Raw genomic sequence first — 20656 nt, 5'->3', positions numbered from 1 at the left:
CTTATAATACAGGGGTAGAGTGTTAGTCTTGTAAACCGAAGGTCTGCAGTTTTATCCTACACGAGGGAAAATTATATTATTGTTATAAATTTATTCATTTAGGTTTGAAAGCATATTTGAAAGTCCTAGTGCTTCAAATTTTATATGATAGAGAAAATCAACATAGCTTTAATTTATCATTTGCCTCTTTAAAAAATAACCCTAATTTTATTTAAAACAATAGTTATATGAAATAACTCTAACAAAAGGACCATTGAAAAGGTTTTTGAGTAACGTAGGTTTTTATGCTTTTATTTATACTGTTTTTTACGAATAATGAGTTTTAATTAGTTGCAGATATCTTAAAACTTTTCAATAGTACGCACCACCCCAACATGATACCAATATTCATTGTATTCAATGTTGTCCAAATTATTACAATGGAGTTTATGAACCTATGCAATTATAGGAAAAATATTTAAATTTAAGTTTATCTGCCCTTATATCTCAGTGGTAGAGCGCCAGTCTTGTAAACCGAAGGTCTGCAATTCGATCTTGCGTTGAGGCAAATTGAAATATTGTTACAAATTTATTCAGTTAGGTTTATGGTTTTTTTTTCAAAGTTGCAGTGGGTAACGTTCTACCCTCATCAGAAAGTTTTGTCACTATTTTTATTTTTAGATATTTTTAGAGAGTCTAATATTGAAGAGTGGCAAGAAGTAATGCATATAACAACGTCTCCATTAAACATCGTTAATTATTATTTAGTTCAATTATATTGTTGTTACAAATTTATTCATATAGGTTTGGAAGTTCTAGTGTATCAAATTTTATAGAGAAAATCAGCATAGCTTTATTTTAACATTTGCTTCTTTCAAAAACACACCTAATTATATTTAAAATAATAGTGATGTGAAATATTTCTAACAAATGGACCATTGAAAAGGTTTGAGTAAGATACATTTTTATGCATTTATTTGTATTGTTTTCTTACAAATGATGAGTTTTAATTTGTTGCGGATATCTTAAGACTTGTCAATAGTACGCACCAATCCAACATGCTACCAATATTCAATGATGTCCAAATTATTACAATGGAGTTTATAACACTAAATTATATCAAAAATATGTAATTAAATTTCATCTGTGTTTATAACTCAGAGGTAGAGTGTCAGTCTTTTAAATTGAAGGTCTGCAGTTTGATCCAGCATAAAGGAAAATTATATTATTGTTACAAATTTATTCAGTTAGGGTTGGAAGGATGTTTCAAAAGTCCAAGTGCTTCAAATTTTATATGACAGAGAAAACCAACATAGCTTTATTTTATCAATTGCAACTTTCAAAAGTACACCTATTTTTATTTAAAACAATAGTTATATGAAATATTTCTAACGAAAGGACCATCGAAAGGGTTTTTGAGTAACGTAGATTTTTATTCATTTTTTATATTGTTTTTTTTACAAATGATGAGTTTTAATTTGTTGTAAATATCTAAAGACTATTCAATAGTACAAACCACCCCAACATGCTACCAATATTCACTTTATTCAACGAAGTCCAAATTATTACAATGGATTTTGTGAACCTATGAAATTATAGCAAAAATATTTAGATTGAATTTCATCTGCCCTTATAGCTCAGTGGTAGAGCGTCAGTCTTGTCTACTGAAGGTCTGCAATTTGATCCTGCATGAGAGCAAATTATATTTTTGTTACAAATTTATTCAGTTAGGTTTGGAAGTATATATGGAAGTTCTAGTGCTTCTAATTTTATAGAGAAATTCAGCATATAGTTTTATTTTAACATTTGTTTCTTTTGGTATTCCTATTTAATAATATACATGTGTTTTTGTTTCAATGTTGCAATGGGCTAACATTCATCCCTTATGAAAAAGTTTTGTCACAATTTTTATTTTCAGATATTTTTAGAGAGTCTAACATTGAAGAGTGGCAAGAAGTAATGCATATTACAACGCCTCCATTAAACATCGACAATGGTTATTTAGGTTAAATTATATTGTTGTTACAAATTTATTCAGTTAGGTTTTGAAGTTCTAGTGTTTCAAATTTTATAGAGAAAATCAGCATATCTTTATTTTATCATTTGCTTCTTTCAAAAAAACACCTAATTTTATTTAAAACAATAGTGATGTAAAATATTTCTAATAAATGGACAATTGAAAAGTTTTGAGTAAGATAGATTTTTATGCATTTATTTGTATTGCTTTCTTACAAATGATGAGTTTTTATTTGTTGGAGATATCCTGCATGAGGGAAAATTATATTATTGTTACAAATTTATTCATTTAGGTTTGGAGTTTTGTTCGAAAGTCCAAGTGCCAAAATTTTTATATAATAGAGAAAATCAACACAGCTATTTTTTTATCATTTGCTTATTTCAAAAATACACCTAACTCTATTTAAAACAATTGTTATATGAAATATTTCTAACAAAAGGACCAATGAAAAGGTTTTCGAGTAACATAGATTTTTATGCATTTATTTGTACTGTTTTTTACAAATGATTAGTTTTAATTTGTTGCAGATATCTTAAGCTTTTACATAGTACACACCTTCCCAACATGCTACCAATATTCACTTTATTCAATGATGTCCAAATTATTACAATGGAACTTATGAACCTGTGAATTTATAGCAAAACTATTTAGATGGAATTTCATCTGCCCTTATAGCTCAGTGGTAGAGCGTCAGTCTTGTAAACTGAAGGTCTGCAGTTCGATCCTGCATGAGGGCAAATTATATTTTTGTTACAACTTTATTCAGTTAGGTTTGGAAGTATATATGGAAGTTCTAGTGCTTCTAATTTTATAGAGAAATTCAGCATATAGTTTTATTTTAACATTTGCTTCTTTTGGTATTCCTATTTAATGATATACATGTGTTTTTGTTTCAAAGTTGCAATGGGTTAACATTCATCCCTTACGAAAAAGTGTTGTCACAATTTTCATTTTCAGATATTTTTAGAGAGTCTAACATTGAAGAGTGGCAAGAAGTAATGCATATTACAACGCCTCCATTAAACATCGACAATGGTTATTTAGGTTAAATTATATTATTGTTACAAATTTATTCAGTTAGGTTTGGAAGTTCCAGTGTTTCAAATTTTATAGAGAAAATCAACATATCTTTATTTTAACATTTGCTTCTTTGAAAAAACCACCTAATTTTATTTAAAACTATAGTGATGTGAAATATATCTAACAAATGGACAATTGAAAAGTTTTGAGTAAGATAGATTTTTATGCATTTATTTGTATTGTTTTCTTACAACTGATGAGTTTTTATTTGTTGGAAATATCTTAAGACTTGTCAATAGTACGCACCAACCCAACATGCTACCAATATTCAACGATGTCCAAATTATTATGATGGTGTTTATGACACTAAATTATAACAAAAACATGTAAATTAAATTTCGTCTGTCCTTATAATACAGGGGTAGAGTGTTAGTCTTGTAAACCGAAGGTCTGCACTTTTATCCTACACGAGGGAAAATTATATTATTGTTATAAATTTATTCATTTAGGTTTGAAAGCATATTTGAAAGTCCTAGTGCTTCAAATTTTATATGATAGAGAAAATCAACATAGCTTTAATTTATCATTTGCCTCTTTAAAAAATAACCCTAATTTTATTTAAAACAATAGTTATATGAAATAACTCTAACAAAAGGACCATTGAAAAGGTTTTTGAGTAACGTAGGTTTTTATGCTTTTATTTATACTGTTTTTTACGAATAATGAGTTTTAATTAGTTGCAGATATCTTAAAACTTTTCAATAGTACGCACCACCCCAACATGATACCAATATTCATTGTATTCAATGTTGTCCAAATTATTACAATGGAGTTTATGAACCTATGCAATTATAGGAAAAATATTTAAATTTAAGTTTATCTGCCCTTATATCTCAGTGGTAGAGCGCCAGTCTTGTAAACCGAAGGTCTGCAATTCGATCTTGCGTTGAGGCAAATTGAAATATTGTTACAAATTTATTCAGTTAGGTTTATGGTTTTTTTTTTCAAAGTTGCACTGGGTAACGTTCTACCCTCATCAGAAAGTTTTGTCACTATTTTTATTTTTAGATATTTTTAGAGAGTCTAATATTGAAGAGTGGCAAGAAGTAATGCATATAACAACGCCTCCATTAAACATCGTTAATTATTATTTAGTTCAATTATATTGTTGTTACAAATTTATTCATATAGGTTTGGAAGTTCTAGTGTATCAAATTTTATAGAGAAAATCAACATAGCTTTATTTTAACATTTGCTTCTTTCAAAAACACACCTAATTATATTTAAAATAATAGTGATGTGAAATATTTCTAACAAATGGACCATTGAAAAGGTTTGAGTAAGATACATTTTTATGCATTTATTTGTATTGTTTTCTTACAAATGATGAGTTTTAATTTGTTGCGGATATCTTAAGACTTGTCAATAGTACGCGCCAATCCAACATGCTACCAATATTCAATGATGTCCAAATTATTACAATGGAGTTTATAACACTAAATTATATCAAAAATATGTAATTAAATTTCATCTGTGTTTATAACTCAGAGGTAGAGTGTCAGTCTTTTAAATTGAAGGTCTGCAGTTTGATCCAGCATAAAGGAAAATTATATGATTGTTACAAATTTATTCAGTTAGGGTTGGAAGGATGTTTCAAAAGTCCAAGTGCTTCAAATTTTATATGACAGAGAAAACCAACATAGCTTTATTTTATCAATTGCAACTTTCAAAAGTACACCTATTTTTATTTAAAACAATAGTTATATGAAATATTTCTAACGAAAGGACCATCGAAAGGGTTTTTGAGTAACGTAGATTTTTATTCATTTTTTATATTGTTTTTTTTACAAATGATGAGTTTTAATTTGTTGTAAATATCTAAAGACTATTCAATAGTACAAACCACCCCAACATGCTACCAATATTCACTTTATTCAACGAAGTCCAAATTATTACAATGGATTTTGTGAACCTATGAAATTATAGCAAAAATATTTAGGTTGAATTTCATCTGCCCTTATAGCTCAGTGGTAGAGCGTCAGTCTTGTCTACTGAAGGTCTGCAATTTGATCCTGCATGAGAGCAAATTATATTTTTGTTACAAATTTATTCAGTTAGGTTTGGAAGTATATATGGAAGTTCTAGTGCTTCTAATTTTATAGAGAAATTCAGCATATAGTTTTATTTTAACATTTGCTTCTTTTGGTATTCCTATTTAATGATATACATGTGTTTTTGTTTCAAAGTTGCAATGGGTTAACATTCATCCCTTATGAAAAAGTTTTGTCACAATTTTTATTTTCAGATATTTTTAGAGAGTCTAACATTGAAGAGTGGCAAGAAGTAATGCATATTACAACGCCTCCATTAAACATCGACAATGGTTATTTAGGTTAAATTATATTGTTGTTACAAATTTATTCAGTTAGGTTTGGAAGTTCTAGTGTTTCAAATTTTATAGAGAAAATCAGCATATCTTTATTTTATCATTTGCTTCTTTCAAAAAAACACCTAATTTTATTTAAAACAATAGTGATGTAAAATATTTCTAATAAATGGACAATTGAAAAGTTTTGAGTAAGATAGAAATTTATGCATTGATTTGTATTGCTTTCTTACAAATGATGAGTTTTTATTTGTTGGAGATATCCTGCATGAGGGAAAATTATATTATTGTTACAAATTTATTCATTTAGGTTTGGAATTTTGTTCGAAAGTCCAAGTGCTTCAAATTTTATATAATAGAGAAAATCAACATAGCTTTTTTTTATCATTTGCTTATTTCAAAAATACACCTAACTCTATTTAAAACAATTGTTATATGAAATATTTCTAACAAAAGGACCAATGAAAAGGTTTTCGAGTAACATAGATTTTTATGCATTTATTTGTACTGTTTTTTACAAATGATTAGTTTTAATTTGTCGCAGATATCTTAAGCTTTTACATAGTACGCACCTTCCCAACATGCTACCAATATTCACTTTATTCAATGATGTCCAAATTATTACAATGGAACTTATGAACCTCTGAATTTATAGCAAAACTATTTAGATGGAATTTCATCTGCCCTTATAGCTCAGTGGTAGAGCGTCAATCTTGTAAACTGAAGGTCTGCAGTTCGATCATGCATGAGGGCAAATTAAATTTTTGTTACAACTTTATTCAGTTAGGTTTGGAAGTATATATGGAAGTTCTAGTGCTTCTAATTTTATAGAGAAATTCAGCATATAGTTTTATTTTAACATTTGCTTCTTTTGGTATTCCTATTTAATGATATACATGTGTTTTTGTTTCAAAGTTGCAATGGGTTAACATTCATCCCTTATGAAAAAGTTTTGTCACAATTTTCATTTTCAGGTATTTTTAGAGAGTCTAACATTGAAGCACTACGCCAAACAATTTTTAGAGAGTCTAACATTGAAGCACTACGCCAAACAATTTTCATTTTCAAAAAGCGCTGTCTAAGCCCCCCCTATTTTAATTTTTTTAGGTATACCTTAGACAGCGCTTTTGCCTAAAGCGCTTTCTAACCCCCCCTTTAGACAACGCTTTTTACAAAAGCGCTGTCTAATGTATACGAAAATTTTTGAAGCTTTTGTTTTAAACCACATTTTTTCCAGGTTTATAAACCAGAATTTCTACCTGTTTTCAACCAGATTTTGACAGACAGTTATCACATTTTATACATGCCATTTTGGCCTTTTTTCTACCAATTTTTGGCTAACAAATATATATATATACCAATTCAAACCAATTTTGCCTTAAATGTATCAAAATATATACAAATTTATGTACACATTTACAAGTCATTACATATACTACAAATGTACACATTAATTACACAAATTTATGAAAAAACTTTGAGCTCTATCATGAATTGACACCACTCCTCTTTGATTTCGTCCACTTGATCCTTTGTATAAAATGCACACTTGAATTCCTCAAAGTATTACATAATAATATAACATATTTTGAATTAATTCCAACTATTTAATTATATGAGATATGTGTAAATATAAAAATAACTCATAAGTTAGAAATACATACATCGGTGGGAATCACTAATCGGCCCAAAGCAAGAGTATCTCGCATAAACCTCAACACGAAATACCCGCAATCTATTTGATTACGTTGTTGAGGACACTACATGAAAAAAAATATGGATTATAAATCCTAAGTTTTATCAAGTGTCATCACTAATATAATAAAAAATGTGGTAATTAAAAATATACCGCCACTTTAATCCATGTAATGCGGTTGGCGCTCCTCCTTGAGGTTTGGATATCTCGTTGGGCCCGAAAAGCTTGTAGGACGCTAATAAAATAAAAATGAAGCAATTAGAACAATTCACATAAACTAAGAAAAATTTTGAACATTCTCACTTACGTGTCAATTAGGTTCTTCATATCCGGGTATGTTGTCCAATCATTTCCTAACGAGTCAAGATAATACACAATTTCTCGGATAGGATTGATTGCGAGCAACAACCAATGTCCACTGTAATGATTAGGCAAATGTTAGATGGTAACTTGGAAAATAATTATAATAGATGAATTTAGAATGAAATGCTAACCCGGTATTAAACGGTATAAAAAACAACTTCTCCGCATCTTTATTCTCCATGAGGATCTGAAGAACATACTCCGTCACGGTATGCGGTCTACTTAAGATTAAACCTAAGTTGACGGTCGCGGGTGCTAAGAATCCGAATGACTCGTCCAAATCATTGGGGCGCATCAATTTGTCATACAAAAACCTAATATAAAAACATCATTAACACCTCTTTTGAAACATAAAGTAAACCGGATTAACATAAAGTAAACATCATTAACATAAGTTGTTTAATTAATAAAACAAAGTAGACCGGATTTACCTAATATATGTATTGACAACGTTGACGCCGATTTCTTCATGACCAAAAACTTGCATGAAGTCTTCATTACCAATCATTTGGTCGTAATCAAAGCCGAAAATCCCTACCTCCATATGTACATTCCGAACACCTCCGGTCGGTATATCGGTCATCTCTATAAATGTCCTGAGGCACGACCTATACTTGGTGGTAGGTTTTTTCCTAGCTACGGTCTTCTTAGCACCAGAACTTTTTACCCGTGCGGAGGCGTTGCTAACCTCCTTTTTTTGTTGTGCGGAGGCATTGCTAACCTCATTTTCTTTTGATTTGGATTTTGTGGGAGTCTATTTAACATAACCAAGGAAAATATGTAAGTAAAATTTTAAGCATAAATTTTAAACTTTGAATATACACATTAAAGTTAACATAAGTTTTAAGCATACCTCATATCCTACGCATATGAGGTTTGTCGGCCATGCAACAAACGAACCTACTGCTTCGTGCACCGTTGTTGCATCCGAATCATCGCTAGGATATGGTAATGCTGCATTCGGCTCAACTGCAATATCAACTGATACCTTCAAACATCCAGCAGGGAGCTCTCTAGTGTGGAGTAATACTCCGCTAACGTTATGCACTTTTCCCTTGCCAACCATCCGATAGTATGGTGACGACAAATACAGCTGACAATGGGAAATGCCCTAAAACCAATAATAACAAGAAATCGTTAATGTGTATATATGTCAAATACATAATTTAAGCAAATAGTTCAATTTAAGACAATTATATGTAATTACCTCTAGAATGTTCGGCTGAAAGGTACAGTTGATACTGTTTTTGTCCGAAGCATCTCTGTATACCGTTGAGGCGCTAGCCTCTCTTTCTCTCCTCAATGCATCAAGCTCAGCTTGCATGGCTTCCAATCTTGCATGAAGCTCCCGATTACTAGGAGCCTTTCCTTTTTTAACACTGAGGGAGGTCGGAGTGACTCCAAATCCCTTACCCCTCACCCGACCAGAATACTCAGGGACATCTAATGCCCGACTAAGTATGCTCTTAGTATCATCGGGAGATAGAGACTGAGATAGCTCCTCCTGAAAAATCAGATGAATACCGTATACTTGTCAAATATTTGTGTATAAAAATGTTATTCAATTAATGAAAAAATGTTATACTTACACATTTCTGGTATACGTTTAAAACTTCTTCTTGTGGAACTCCAGATTTGCCCACACGGGCTTCCTTCCACAAAACATGTGCAGGAAGAGATGTTTCTGAACTTTCCTCCTTCTGCAGCTACACATTAAGTCATACAATTTGATCAGATAAAACTAATATATGATGAACAAATTTGTTTTCGCAATTTATAAATACTTACCATGGATTGTTCTAAGCGTCCATATCCGACACGTCCTTTTCGGTACGGATATGCGGGACTTGATGCTCTTTCCCGATTTGTAGCACTTATTCTTTGAAAAGTCGGGTCTTGTCTTTTGGATTTGAAAGCTTCCCATTCTTCAGCCGATATCAAACTTTCATATTTTCTAGGAAGCTCCGTGTAACACCCTTCTAAATACCCCAAAATATTAATTTAAAATAATAACATATAATAATCAGAGTAATTATGCCCCGAAGGGTGTCACACGATCATCAAACAATAACCATCAAATATGTTCTGTCATGCTCATTTATTTAATTCAAAACATAAAGTATCTGCATAATACGCAGCGGATAGACATCAATTCAATTATTCCAAACATGTAACATATTACATGCAAAATGGTTCACAACCAATCAATAAGATATTCAAACGTCCCATCCCGATGTTACATCTATCAGAGCATGACCCACTTAGGAGACTACACTAGACTCCAAGCATTTGCTTCTACTCAACTCACTGCTCGTTTCCTGAAAAATAGTTGTAAGGGTGAGTTCCTCAATCAATATAATAAGCATTATACAACATTATGTAATGTTAAGTAAATAACGCATCAACTCACCCTAACCAGACTACACACTCCATAACGGCAGTATCAACGCAAACATTATACTCAACAATAATATATATCATATGTATAGTCTCAAACCATATTCAACACCAACAACACAACACAACGATTTACTCACTAATTCCTCACAATGGGAATTAGCTACAGCCCCACAGGCTATGCCATGCATTCATTATGCAATGAGACTCCATGAAATGCGGTACCAACTCTTCTTGAACATATAGTCCAAGCTCACCGATCCCTCCGGATACGGCTACTGAGCTCACTAGTCCCACTCATTGAGATCTAATGACTCACTCACTAATTCCTCACCATGGGAATTAGCTACAGCCCCAAAGGCTAGACTATGCACACTACTCATCTAGTATGCAAACATCAACAACAATTTCACAAGGATTCACTCACTAATTCCTCACCATGGGAATTAGCTACAGCCCCAAAGGCTAGAATATGCATGCTAATCACCTAGCAATGCAATAACAACAACAACAACAACAACAATTCAAGAATAGACATATGCTCACACTCTAAGCCATACAACAGTCTATTAATAATGCATACATAACCGATACATTCACAGCATTATGCATACCATCACATATCATCAACACATTTTATCACGAAAGCATATCATATCATGCCATATAATTAATCATAGTATTAGCACACCCTACTAATACCTATGCCACTCAACACAATTCATATCTTATTTGATTTCACAAAATCTAACACGGTTACATCAAATTCCTACGAATTTCCTCTCGATTCTACCCCAATTTCGTTCATCCAAAAAGGTTCACAATTCATCATAATCATCCAATTCAGAGGTAATTTAAAGGTCTATCACTACCCATGACATATTATCATATAATACCCGTTAATCAACGATAAACCCCCCTTACCTGAGTTAATCCGGCAAATTCTGCAGCTTCAAGCTCTTCCTCTTCTCTTGCTCTGCCTTTTGCCCTTTCTCTCTTTCAGCCGCTTCTCTTTTCCTTTTCACGTGAAAACCCTTTTTCCAAAAATTGGGACTTTTTATTATTCCAACTTATATATTCCAATAAATAATTATTCCAATAATTATTATTCCAAAATAATAATAATAATAATAATCCAGTTATTTAATTAAATTAATAAATAGATTATTAACTTAATTTAAATAATTATTATATTATTATCGGGGTGTTACAACTCTCCCCCACTAAAAGAGTTTTCGTCCTCGAAAACGTACCTCAAACGAACAACTCCGGATAAGACTCCTTCATCTGACTCTCCAGTTCCCAAGTTACATTGCCACCTGCTGGTCCTCCCCAAGCTACCTTCACCAAGGCAATCTCTTTACCCCGCAACTGCTTCAACTCTCGATCCTCAATCCTCATAGGCGATGTTTCAACAGTCAGGTTATCTCTCACCTGTACATCATCTACTTGGACAACATGCGACGGATCATGAATGTATCTCCTCAAATGAGACACATGAAAAACATCATGCAAATTCGCAAGTGACGGCGGTAAAGCGATACGATAGGCTACCTCTCCTATCCTCTCCAAAATCTGATAAGGACCAATAAATCGAGGTGTCAACTTCTTCGACTTCAAAGCTCGACCAACACCAGTTATCGGAGTAACACGAAGAAACACATGATCTCCCTCTTGGAACTCAAGTGACTTCCTCCTCCTGTCATGATAACTCTTCTGACGACTCTGAGCAATTCTCATCTTCTCCTGAATCATCTTAATCTTTTCTGTAGTCTGTTGAACGATCTCCGGTCCAACCACAGCACTCTCACCGGACTCATACCAACATAAAGGTGTCCGACATCTCCTACCATACAAAGCTTCAAACGGTGCCATACCAATGCTCGAATGAAAGCTATTGTTGTAGGTAAACTCAATCAACGGTAAATAACAATCCCAAGCACCTCCCTTTTCCAAAACACAAGCTCTCAAAAGATCCTCCAATGACTGAATCGTCCTCTCAGTCTGACCATCAGTCTGCGGATGATATGCAGAACTCAATCTCAGCTTAGTTCCCAAAGCCTTCTGCAAACCTTCCCAAAACTTCGATGTAAATCTAGGATCTCTGTCCGAAACAATACTCGACGGAATACCATGTAAACTTACAATCTTCTCAATATACAACTCAGCCAATCTCTCTAACGGATAATCCATTCTGATCGGAATGAAATGAGCCGATTTCGTCAATCTGTCAACAATCACCCAAATAGCCTCAAAATTCTTAACTGTTCTCGGTAAACCAGAAACGAAATCCATACTGATACTATCCCACTTCCACTCTGGAATAGCCAACGGTTGCATTAGTCCAGACGGCTTCAGATGCTCAATCTTTGACTTCTGACAAGTCAAACAAGAATAAACAAAACTCGCAATTTCTCTTTTCATTCCCGGCCACCAAAATAACTTCTTCAAATCATGATACATCTTCGTAGCTCCAGGATGAATACTTAAGCCACTACGATGTCCCTCCTCAAGAATACTCTTCTTAAGCTCAATAACATTCGGAATACACACCCGACTACCAAATTTCAAAACACCATTCTCATCAACTCTGAATTCACCACCTCGACCTTGATTCACTAAAGTCAACTTATCAACCAAATGCATATCGGATTTCTGACCCTCTCTGATCTCCTCCAGAATACCACTCGTTAACTTCAACATTCCCAATTTAACACTGTTGTGAGTACTCTCACACACCAAACTCAAGTCTCTAAACTGCTCAATTAAATCCAATTCCTTAACCATTAACATAGACATATGTAATGATTTCCGACTCAATGCATCAGCCACTACATTTGCTTTACCCGGATGGTAATTCAACCCAAAATCATAATCCTTCAGAAACTCTAACCATCTCCTCTGTCTCATATTCAGCTCTTTCTGATCAAACAAATACTTTAAACTCTTATGGTCACTGAAAACCTCAAATCTTGATCCATACAAGTAATGCCTCCACAACTTCAAAACAAACACTACAGCTGCCAACTCTAAATCGTGCGTCGGATAGTTCCTTTCATGAACCCTCAGCTGTCTCGAAGCATAAGCTATAACCTGCTTATTCTGCATCAACACACCACCCAAACCCAACAATGAAGCATCACAGTAAACTTCAAATGGTTCCGACGAACTCGGTAACGTCAAAATAGGAGCAGTAGTCAACCTTCTCTTTAACTCTTGGAAACCTGCTTCACATTTTGAGTCCCAAACAAACGCTTGCCCCTTTCTAGTCAACATCGTCAACGGTAACGCCAACTTAGAAAATCCCTCAATGAACTTCCTATAATAACCAGCCAAACCAAGGAAACTTCGAATCTCAGCAACAGACTTCGGAGCTTCCCACTTAGATACCGCTTCTATCTTAGAAGGATCAACAGCAACACCACCTCTTGAAATCACATGACCAAGAAAACTAACTTCTTCTAACCAAAATTCACACTTAGACAGTTTAGCAAATAACTGCTTTTCTCGCAGCACTCCTAAAACCACTCTCAAATGCTCAGCATGCTCTTCTTCAGATTTCGAATACACCAAAATGTCATCGATAAACACCACAACAAACTGATCCAAGTACGGATGGAAAATCCTATTCATGTACTCCATAAATACTCCAGGCGCATTAGTCACACCAAAAGGCATTACAGAATACTCATAATGTCCATACCTCGTTCTGAAAGCAGTCTTCTGAATATCCTCAGTTTTCACACGTATCTGATGATACCCAGATCTCAAATCTATCTTGCTGAACACACTCGCACCAACCAACTGATCCATCAAATCATCAATCCTCGGCAAAGGATACCGATTCTTGATCGTCACTTTATTCAGTTGCCTGTAGTCCACACACAACCTCATAGTACCTTCCTTCTTCTTAACCAACAACACTGGTGCACCCCACGGTGACACACTTGGACGAATAAACTTCTTATCCAACAAATCTTCCAACTGACTTTTCAATTCAGCTAACTCAATAGCAGACATACGGTACGGAGCCATCGATATCGGTCTAGTACCAGGTACTAATTCAATCGAGAACTCAACTTCACGCTCTGGCGGTAACTCATTCACTTCTTCCGGAAACACATCAGGAAAATCACACACCACAGCTAAATCGCCAATCACCAGTTTACCTTTAGCCTCCAAAGTCGCTAACAGCATAAACAACTCTGCTCCACCAGCTACTTCCTCATTCACTTGCCTTGCCGATAGAAACAAACTCTTTTCTTCTTCAATCTCAGGAAAAATCACAGTCTTATCAAAACACTTGATATAGACTCGGTTAAACACCAACCAGTTCATACCCAGAATAACATCAATTTGCACTAACGGGAGACACACAAGGTCTATCCCAAAGTCTCTACCAAAAATACTCAAAGGACAATTCAAACAAACTGAAGTAGTAGTCACTGAACCCTTCGCAGGAGTATCAATCACCATACTACCAAACATCTCAGATATCTCTAACTTAAGTTTCACAGCACAATCCAAAGATATAAAAGAATGAGTCGCACCTGTGTCAATAATAGCTACAAGAGGAAAGCCATTAATATAACACGTACCTCGGATCAAACGATCATCTGCAGAAGTCTCAGAACCCGATAAAGCAAAAACCTTGCCTCCTGACTGATTCTCTTTCTTCGGCTTAGGACACTGTGGACTGATATGACCCACCTCTCCACAGTTGAAACAAGTCACATTCTTCGACCGGCACTCTACAGCCAAATGACCACTCTTTCCACACTTGAAACACTTCATCTCAGCACTGGTACACTCATGAACACGATGTCCAGCCCGACCACATCGGTAACACTTAACAGGAGCACTAGAGTCTCCCCCACTAGGCCTTTTCATCCCACTCTGCCTCTGAAAACCTTTGCCAGCTGTATACGGTTTTCCACGATCAATCTGATTCTTGCCTTTCCTATCAACCCTCTGCTGATAGCTCTCAGCTCTGGCCTTGGAATCCTGTTCAAAAATCCTGCAACAGTCAACCAGATCAGAAAACACTCTAATCCGCTGATATCCAATAGCCTGTTTGATCTCGGGACGCAACCCGTTCTCAAACTTCACACACTTCGAAAATTCCCCAGCAGCCTCAGCATATGGAGTATAATACTTCGACAGCTCTGTGAACTTAGCAGCATACTCAGTAACAGTCCGGTTACCCTGCTTCAATTCCAAGAACTCTATCTCTTTCTTCCCTCTGACATCCTCTGGAAAATACTTCCTCAGAAATCTCTCCCTGAACACAGCCCAAGTGATCTCAGGATTCCCAGCAGATTCCAACTCAGTGCGGGTAGCAACCCACCAATCATCAGCTTCCTCTGACAGCATATGTGTACCGAACCTGACCTTCTGGTTATCAGCACACTCAGTTACTCTGAAGATCCTCTCAATCTCCTTCAACCACTTCTGAGCACCATCTGGGTCATATGCCCCCTTGAACATTGGAGGATTGTTCTTCTGGAACTCACTCAACTGACGAGCAGCTCCCATTCCCACAACATTCGGATTTCCTCCAAGTACTCCAGCTAGCATACCCAGAGCCTCAGCAATCGCAGCATCATCTCTACCTCTTCCAGCCATCTCTATTCTGAAAACCCAACAAGCTAAACAATAAGTACTGATAGGGTTACACAACACCTATCCCGTACAGGGGAAATAGAATAGTTACGACTCGACACGACCGACTATGCTCTGATACCACTAATGTAACACCCTTCTAAATACCCCAAAATATTAATTTAAAATAATAACATATAATAATCAGAGTAATTATGCCCCGAAGGGTGTCACACGATCATCAAACAATAACCATCAAATATGTCCTGTCATGCTCATTTATTTAATTCAAAACATAAAGTATCTGCATAATACGCAGCGGATAGACATCAATTCAATTATTCCAAACATGTAACATATTACATGCAAAATGGTTCACAACCAATCAATAAGATATTCAAACGTCCCATCCCGATGTTACATCTATCAGAGCATGACCCACTTAGGAGACTACACTAGACTCCAAGCATTTGCTTCTACTCAACTCACTGCTCGTTTCCTGAAAAATAGTTGTAAGGGTGAGTTCCTCAATCAATATAATAAGCATTATACAACATTATGTAATGTTAAGTAAATAACGCATCAACTCACCCTAACCAGACTACACACTCCATAACGGCAGTATCAACGCAAACATTATACTCAACAATAATATATATCATATGTATAGTCTCAAACCATATTCAACACCAACAACACAACACAACGATTTACTCACTAATTCCTCACAATGGGAATTAGCTACAGCCCCACAGGCTATGCCATGCATTCATTATGCAATGAGACTCCATGAAATGCGGTACCAACTCTTCTTGAACATATAGTCCAAGCTCACCGATCCCTCCGGATACGGCTACTGAGCTCACTAGTCCCACTCATTGAGATCTAATGACTCACTCACTAATTCCTCACCATGGGAATTAGCTACAGCCCCAAAGGCTAGACTATGCACACTACTCATCTAGTATGCAAACATCAACAACAATTTCATAAGGATTCACTCACTAATTCCTCACCATGGGAATTAGCTACAGCCCCAAAGGCTAGAATATGCATGCTAATCACCTAGCAATGCAATAACAACAACAACAACAACAACAATTCAAGAATAGACATATGCTCACACTCTAAGCCATACAACAGTCTATTAATAATGCATACATAACCGATACATTCACAGCATTATGCATACCATCACATATCATCAACACATTTTATCACGAAAGCATATCATATCATGCCATATAATTAATCATAGTATTAGCACACCCTACTAATACCTATGCCACTCAACACAATTCATATCTTATTTGATTTCACAAAATCTAACACGGTTACATCAAATTCCTACGAATTTCCTCTCGATTCTACCCCAATTTCGTTCATCCAAAAAGGTTCACAATTCATCATAATCATCCAATTCAGAGGTAATTTAAAGGTCTATCACTACCCATGACATATTATCATATAATACCCGTTAATCAACGATAAACCCCCCTTACCTGAGTTAATCCGGCAAATTCTGCAGCTTCAAGCTCTTCCTCTTCTCTTGCTCTGCCTTTTGCCCTTTCTCTCTTTCAGCCGCTTCTCTTTTCCTTTTCACGTGAAAACCCTTTTTCCAAAAATTGGGACTTTTTATTATTCCAACTTATATATTCCAATAAATAATTATTCCAATAATTATTATTCCAAAATAATAATAATAATAATAATCCAGTTATTTAATTAAATTAATAAATAGATTATTAACTTAATTTAAATAATTATTATATTATTATCGGGGTGTTACACTCCGCATCCACAAAATTACCATCCGCATCCTTAAGGAACTTGGATGATAAAAATGTCCGAAACCCTCTAAGAAGCTTTCCGGCCAATTTCATACAAAACCCTCTTCTTTCTTCTTCGATGTTAAAACATCGCTAAGAAAAACATACAGATTGATAGTTAGTATCGGTAATTGAAAAAACATAATTGATACCGTATAATTAAGGGCCAAATGATTGTACCTTTATCTCACTCCAAATTTTTTCTTTGGACTCTTTCAACTCTTTATTTCTCCAATCATCACATGTAATGGGAATTTCATTCCTTACTAGTGCACCGATGAAACTAGTTAAGGTATGCCCATTAGGTTCTATAAGTTGTCCCTGGTTGTTCCAAGAGACATCTAGTATGATGCCTCGAGATCTTCCTTGGACCACCCTTCGCATTACTGTGATGCCTCTTCGAATTTCTTCTTCCGCGGATACTTTACTAACTTCCTCATGTTGGTTATCAGCCATGTCTAACCTGTAATAAACCAAGGAAACCATCAAATATCAAATATAACTTATAATCAAAGCAATTGAAAACAAAAAAATAAAGAAATCATGCATTATCAGATATAACTTATAATCAAAGCAATTGAAAACAAAAATATAATGAAATCATGCATTATCACATATAACTTATAATCAAAACAAATGAAAAAAATAAATAAAGAAACCATGGATAATTTACCTAAGTCACTAACATCTCTTTCTTTTCTTTGTTGGAATATTAATCACTTGTTTCTTAGCAATGCGTACGGATGAATTGATCCAAATTCCCTCATTATGATCGTTTCTTATATATGACTCATCTGGTATAAGATCCTCAACTTCATCATTTCTATTCAACTCATTCCGTCTAATGCATGACTCATTCTCAACATCAATATCACATTGATCGACACCGCTATCATCAGTCACTTTGTTAGAGAAAAGCACTATAGACCATTTTGTACTCTTCGGGTCATTCACATAGAACACTTGTTTAGCTTGAGATGCTAGAATAAAAGGTTCATCTTTGTACCCCACCCTAGTAAGATCAACTTGCAAAAATCCAGACTTATCCATTCGTATGCCACTACTATTCACCCACTTGCAACCAAAGATGGGAATCTGAAACTTCTCGTAATCAAACACCCAAATGTGCTCAATAACTCCAAAATATGACAAATTTGCATATTTGGGGTTTAAGTCCTTCATACTTGATATATGCATTGCTTCAGCTAGCACGGTGACACCACTATTTTGCATAGTACTCTTATCATCTTGTTCTTTGGTATAAAATGTGTATCCATTAATTGAATATGCGCTATGAGAAAACACATGCAAACTTGGACCATATGCCAAACATCTCAACCTTTCTGTTACCGAAGAAGGATCTGAAGAGCGCTTCAAATAAATATGATCCTTCAACCATTGTATGAAACTTTGATTGTGCTCTATAACTATCCAATTTTCATTTCTGTTCGGATTTAACCTTCGGAGTACATCCTTGTGCATTTCAACATATGGCTCAACCTCATTATTATTGTGCAGAACATACAAATGAACTTGATCCCGTTCATCCCTTGATATTGTCACAATTTTATTCCCAATTAATTTTTTACCTTCCATTTTGTCGAAAATCTGAGTTCTGGGGAGTCCAATCGATTGAACGTTAGACAAATATTCAGTACAAAACTCAACAGCTTCTTCAACAATGTATCGTTCAACAATACAACCCTCTGGTCGACTTCGGGATTTCACGTACCCTTTTAATATTTTCATATACCGTTCAGCAGGGTACATCCATCTCATATAAGCTGGTCCACACAACTGTGTCTCTTTCACAAGATGAACAACTAAATGAACCATTATGTCAAAAAAAGACGGAGGAAAATACATTTCAAGCTCACACAAGGTAATTACAATCTCTTTTTGTAGTGTTGGTAAGATCTCGGGATCGATCACCTTACTACAAATTGACCTAAAGAAAAAACACAATTTAGTTATGGCACTTCTTACTTTTTCTGGCAAAATAGAACGTATACCTATCGGTAGAAAATGTTCCATTATAACATGGCAATCATGTGTCTTCAAATTCTTCAACTTGAGGTCTTTCATAGAAACAAGTCTTCTGATATCAGATGAGTATCCTTCTGGAACCTTAACTTCACTCAGAGACTTACACAAAATTTTTTTCTCCTTTCTAGATAAAGTAAAAGCAGCAGGTGGTAGATATGTTCGTCTTCCTTTCTTCACGGGTGCTAATTCAGTTCTCATTCCCATTTTTAACATGTCCTCCCTTGCTTTAAGGCCATCCTTAGACTTGCCTTTTATATTGAGTAATGTACCGATAACACTTTCAAATACGTTTTTTTCAATATGCATAACATCGAGAAAATGTCTCACGTACAAAGACTTCCAATATGGCAATTCAAAAAATATCGACCTTTTCTTCCACCCACCTTTCACAATCTTATGTGCAAAAGGCTTGCCAAACTCAATACGCACATCTTTCACCTTTTCAAAAACTTGTTCACCTGACAATGCGGGTGGAGCTCTACGATGTTCGGTGTCTCCATTGAATGCTTTTCTCCACCCACGGTAGTGATGTTTAGAATGTAAGAATCTACGATGACCGAGAAACACATTCTTCTGGCAAAGTTCCAATCGAATCGTATCGGTTCCGTCTTCACAAACAGGACACACACGTTGACCTTTAATGCTATACCCAGATAGATTCCCGTATGCTGGAAAATCATTAATTATGCCAAACAACATCGCCCTCAAATTGAAACTTTCTTTCCTATATCCATCATAAACCTCCACACCGTTCTCCCACAAAATCTTTAAATCTTCGATCAGAGGTGTCAAGTATACGTCTGTGTCATTCCCTGGTTGTTTAGGCCCAGAGATTAACATAGATAACATCATGTACTTACGCTTCATACATAGCCACGGAGGTAGGTTATAAATCATAAGAATCACAGGCCATGTGGTATGTGAGATACTTTGAAGACCATGTGGGTTCATTCCATCAGTAGATAATGCCAATCGAAGGTTTCTTGCTTCTGATCCAAACTCAGGATAATCATTATCAATCTTCGACCACTGTGGTGAATCAGCCGGATGCCGATACATTCCATCAATAATTCTTTCATCTGCATGCCAAGTAAGATGTCTTGCATCGGTTTCACTACGAAACATGCGCCTAAATCTCGGAATTATCGGAAAATACCATAAGACTTTTGCGGGAGATAATCTTTTCTTATATCGAGACAAACCGCATTTAGGGCACTCAGTTAACATTGCATATTCGTTACGAAACAAAATGCAATCGTTAGGACAAGCATGTATCTTATCATAGCTCATGCCAATAGAGCACAACATTTTTTTGCCTCATA

General features: G+C 35.0%; 1 protein-coding gene and 2 non-coding genes across 3 annotated transcripts; 2 read left to right on the top strand and 1 right to left on the bottom strand.

Moving 5' to 3' along the window:
- Positions 1-2661: 2661 nt before the first annotated feature.
- On the top strand, positions 2662-2733 carry TRNAT-UGU (transfer RNA threonine (anticodon UGU)). The gene has a single exon. It is a non-coding gene; the product is annotated as a tRNA-Thr (tRNA).
- A 3351-nt stretch (positions 2734-6084) lies between these two features.
- TRNAT-UGU (transfer RNA threonine (anticodon UGU)) lies at positions 6085-6156 on the top strand. Its single transcript has one exon. It is a non-coding gene; the product is annotated as a tRNA-Thr (tRNA).
- Positions 6157-7163: 1007 nt separating this feature from the next.
- LOC127091344 (uncharacterized) lies at positions 7164-8196 on the bottom strand. Its single transcript, XM_051029964.1, has 4 exons — positions 7893-8196; positions 7593-7775; positions 7406-7516; positions 7164-7333 (listed from the first exon to the last, which is right to left on the bottom strand). Exons 1-4 carry the CDS (start codon positions 8042-8044, stop codon positions 7240-7242), a joined length of 540 nt encoding a protein of 179 aa, XP_050885921.1. The 5' UTR covers positions 8045-8196; the 3' UTR covers positions 7164-7239.
- Positions 8197-20656: the final 12460 nt, after the last annotated feature.

Source organism: Lathyrus oleraceus, chromosome 6 (assembly GCF_024323335.1).
Source record: "Lathyrus oleraceus cultivar Zhongwan6 chromosome 6, CAAS_Psat_ZW6_1.0, whole genome shotgun sequence".
NCBI classification, from domain to species: domain Eukaryota; kingdom Viridiplantae; phylum Streptophyta; class Magnoliopsida; order Fabales; family Fabaceae; genus Lathyrus; species Lathyrus oleraceus.
The sequence above is the reverse complement of the archived record's forward strand: the minus strand, read 5'-3'. Positions and strand labels throughout refer to the sequence as shown.

Excerpts from the sequence above, each read along its gene's own strand:
- LOC127091344 (XM_051029964.1), bottom strand. The coding sequence starts at position 8,044 with ATGACCGATATACCGACCGGAGGTGTTCGGAATGTACATATGGAGGTA. Across the intron at positions 7,517-7,592 it reads TTTATACCGTTTAATACCGG|TGGACATTGGTTGTTGCTCG; the intron begins GTTAGCATTTCA and ends TAATCATTACAG. Across the intron at positions 7,334-7,405 it reads ATGAAGAACCTAATTGACAC|CGTCCTACAAGCTTTTCGGG; the intron begins GTAAGTGAGAAT and ends TTATTTTATTAG.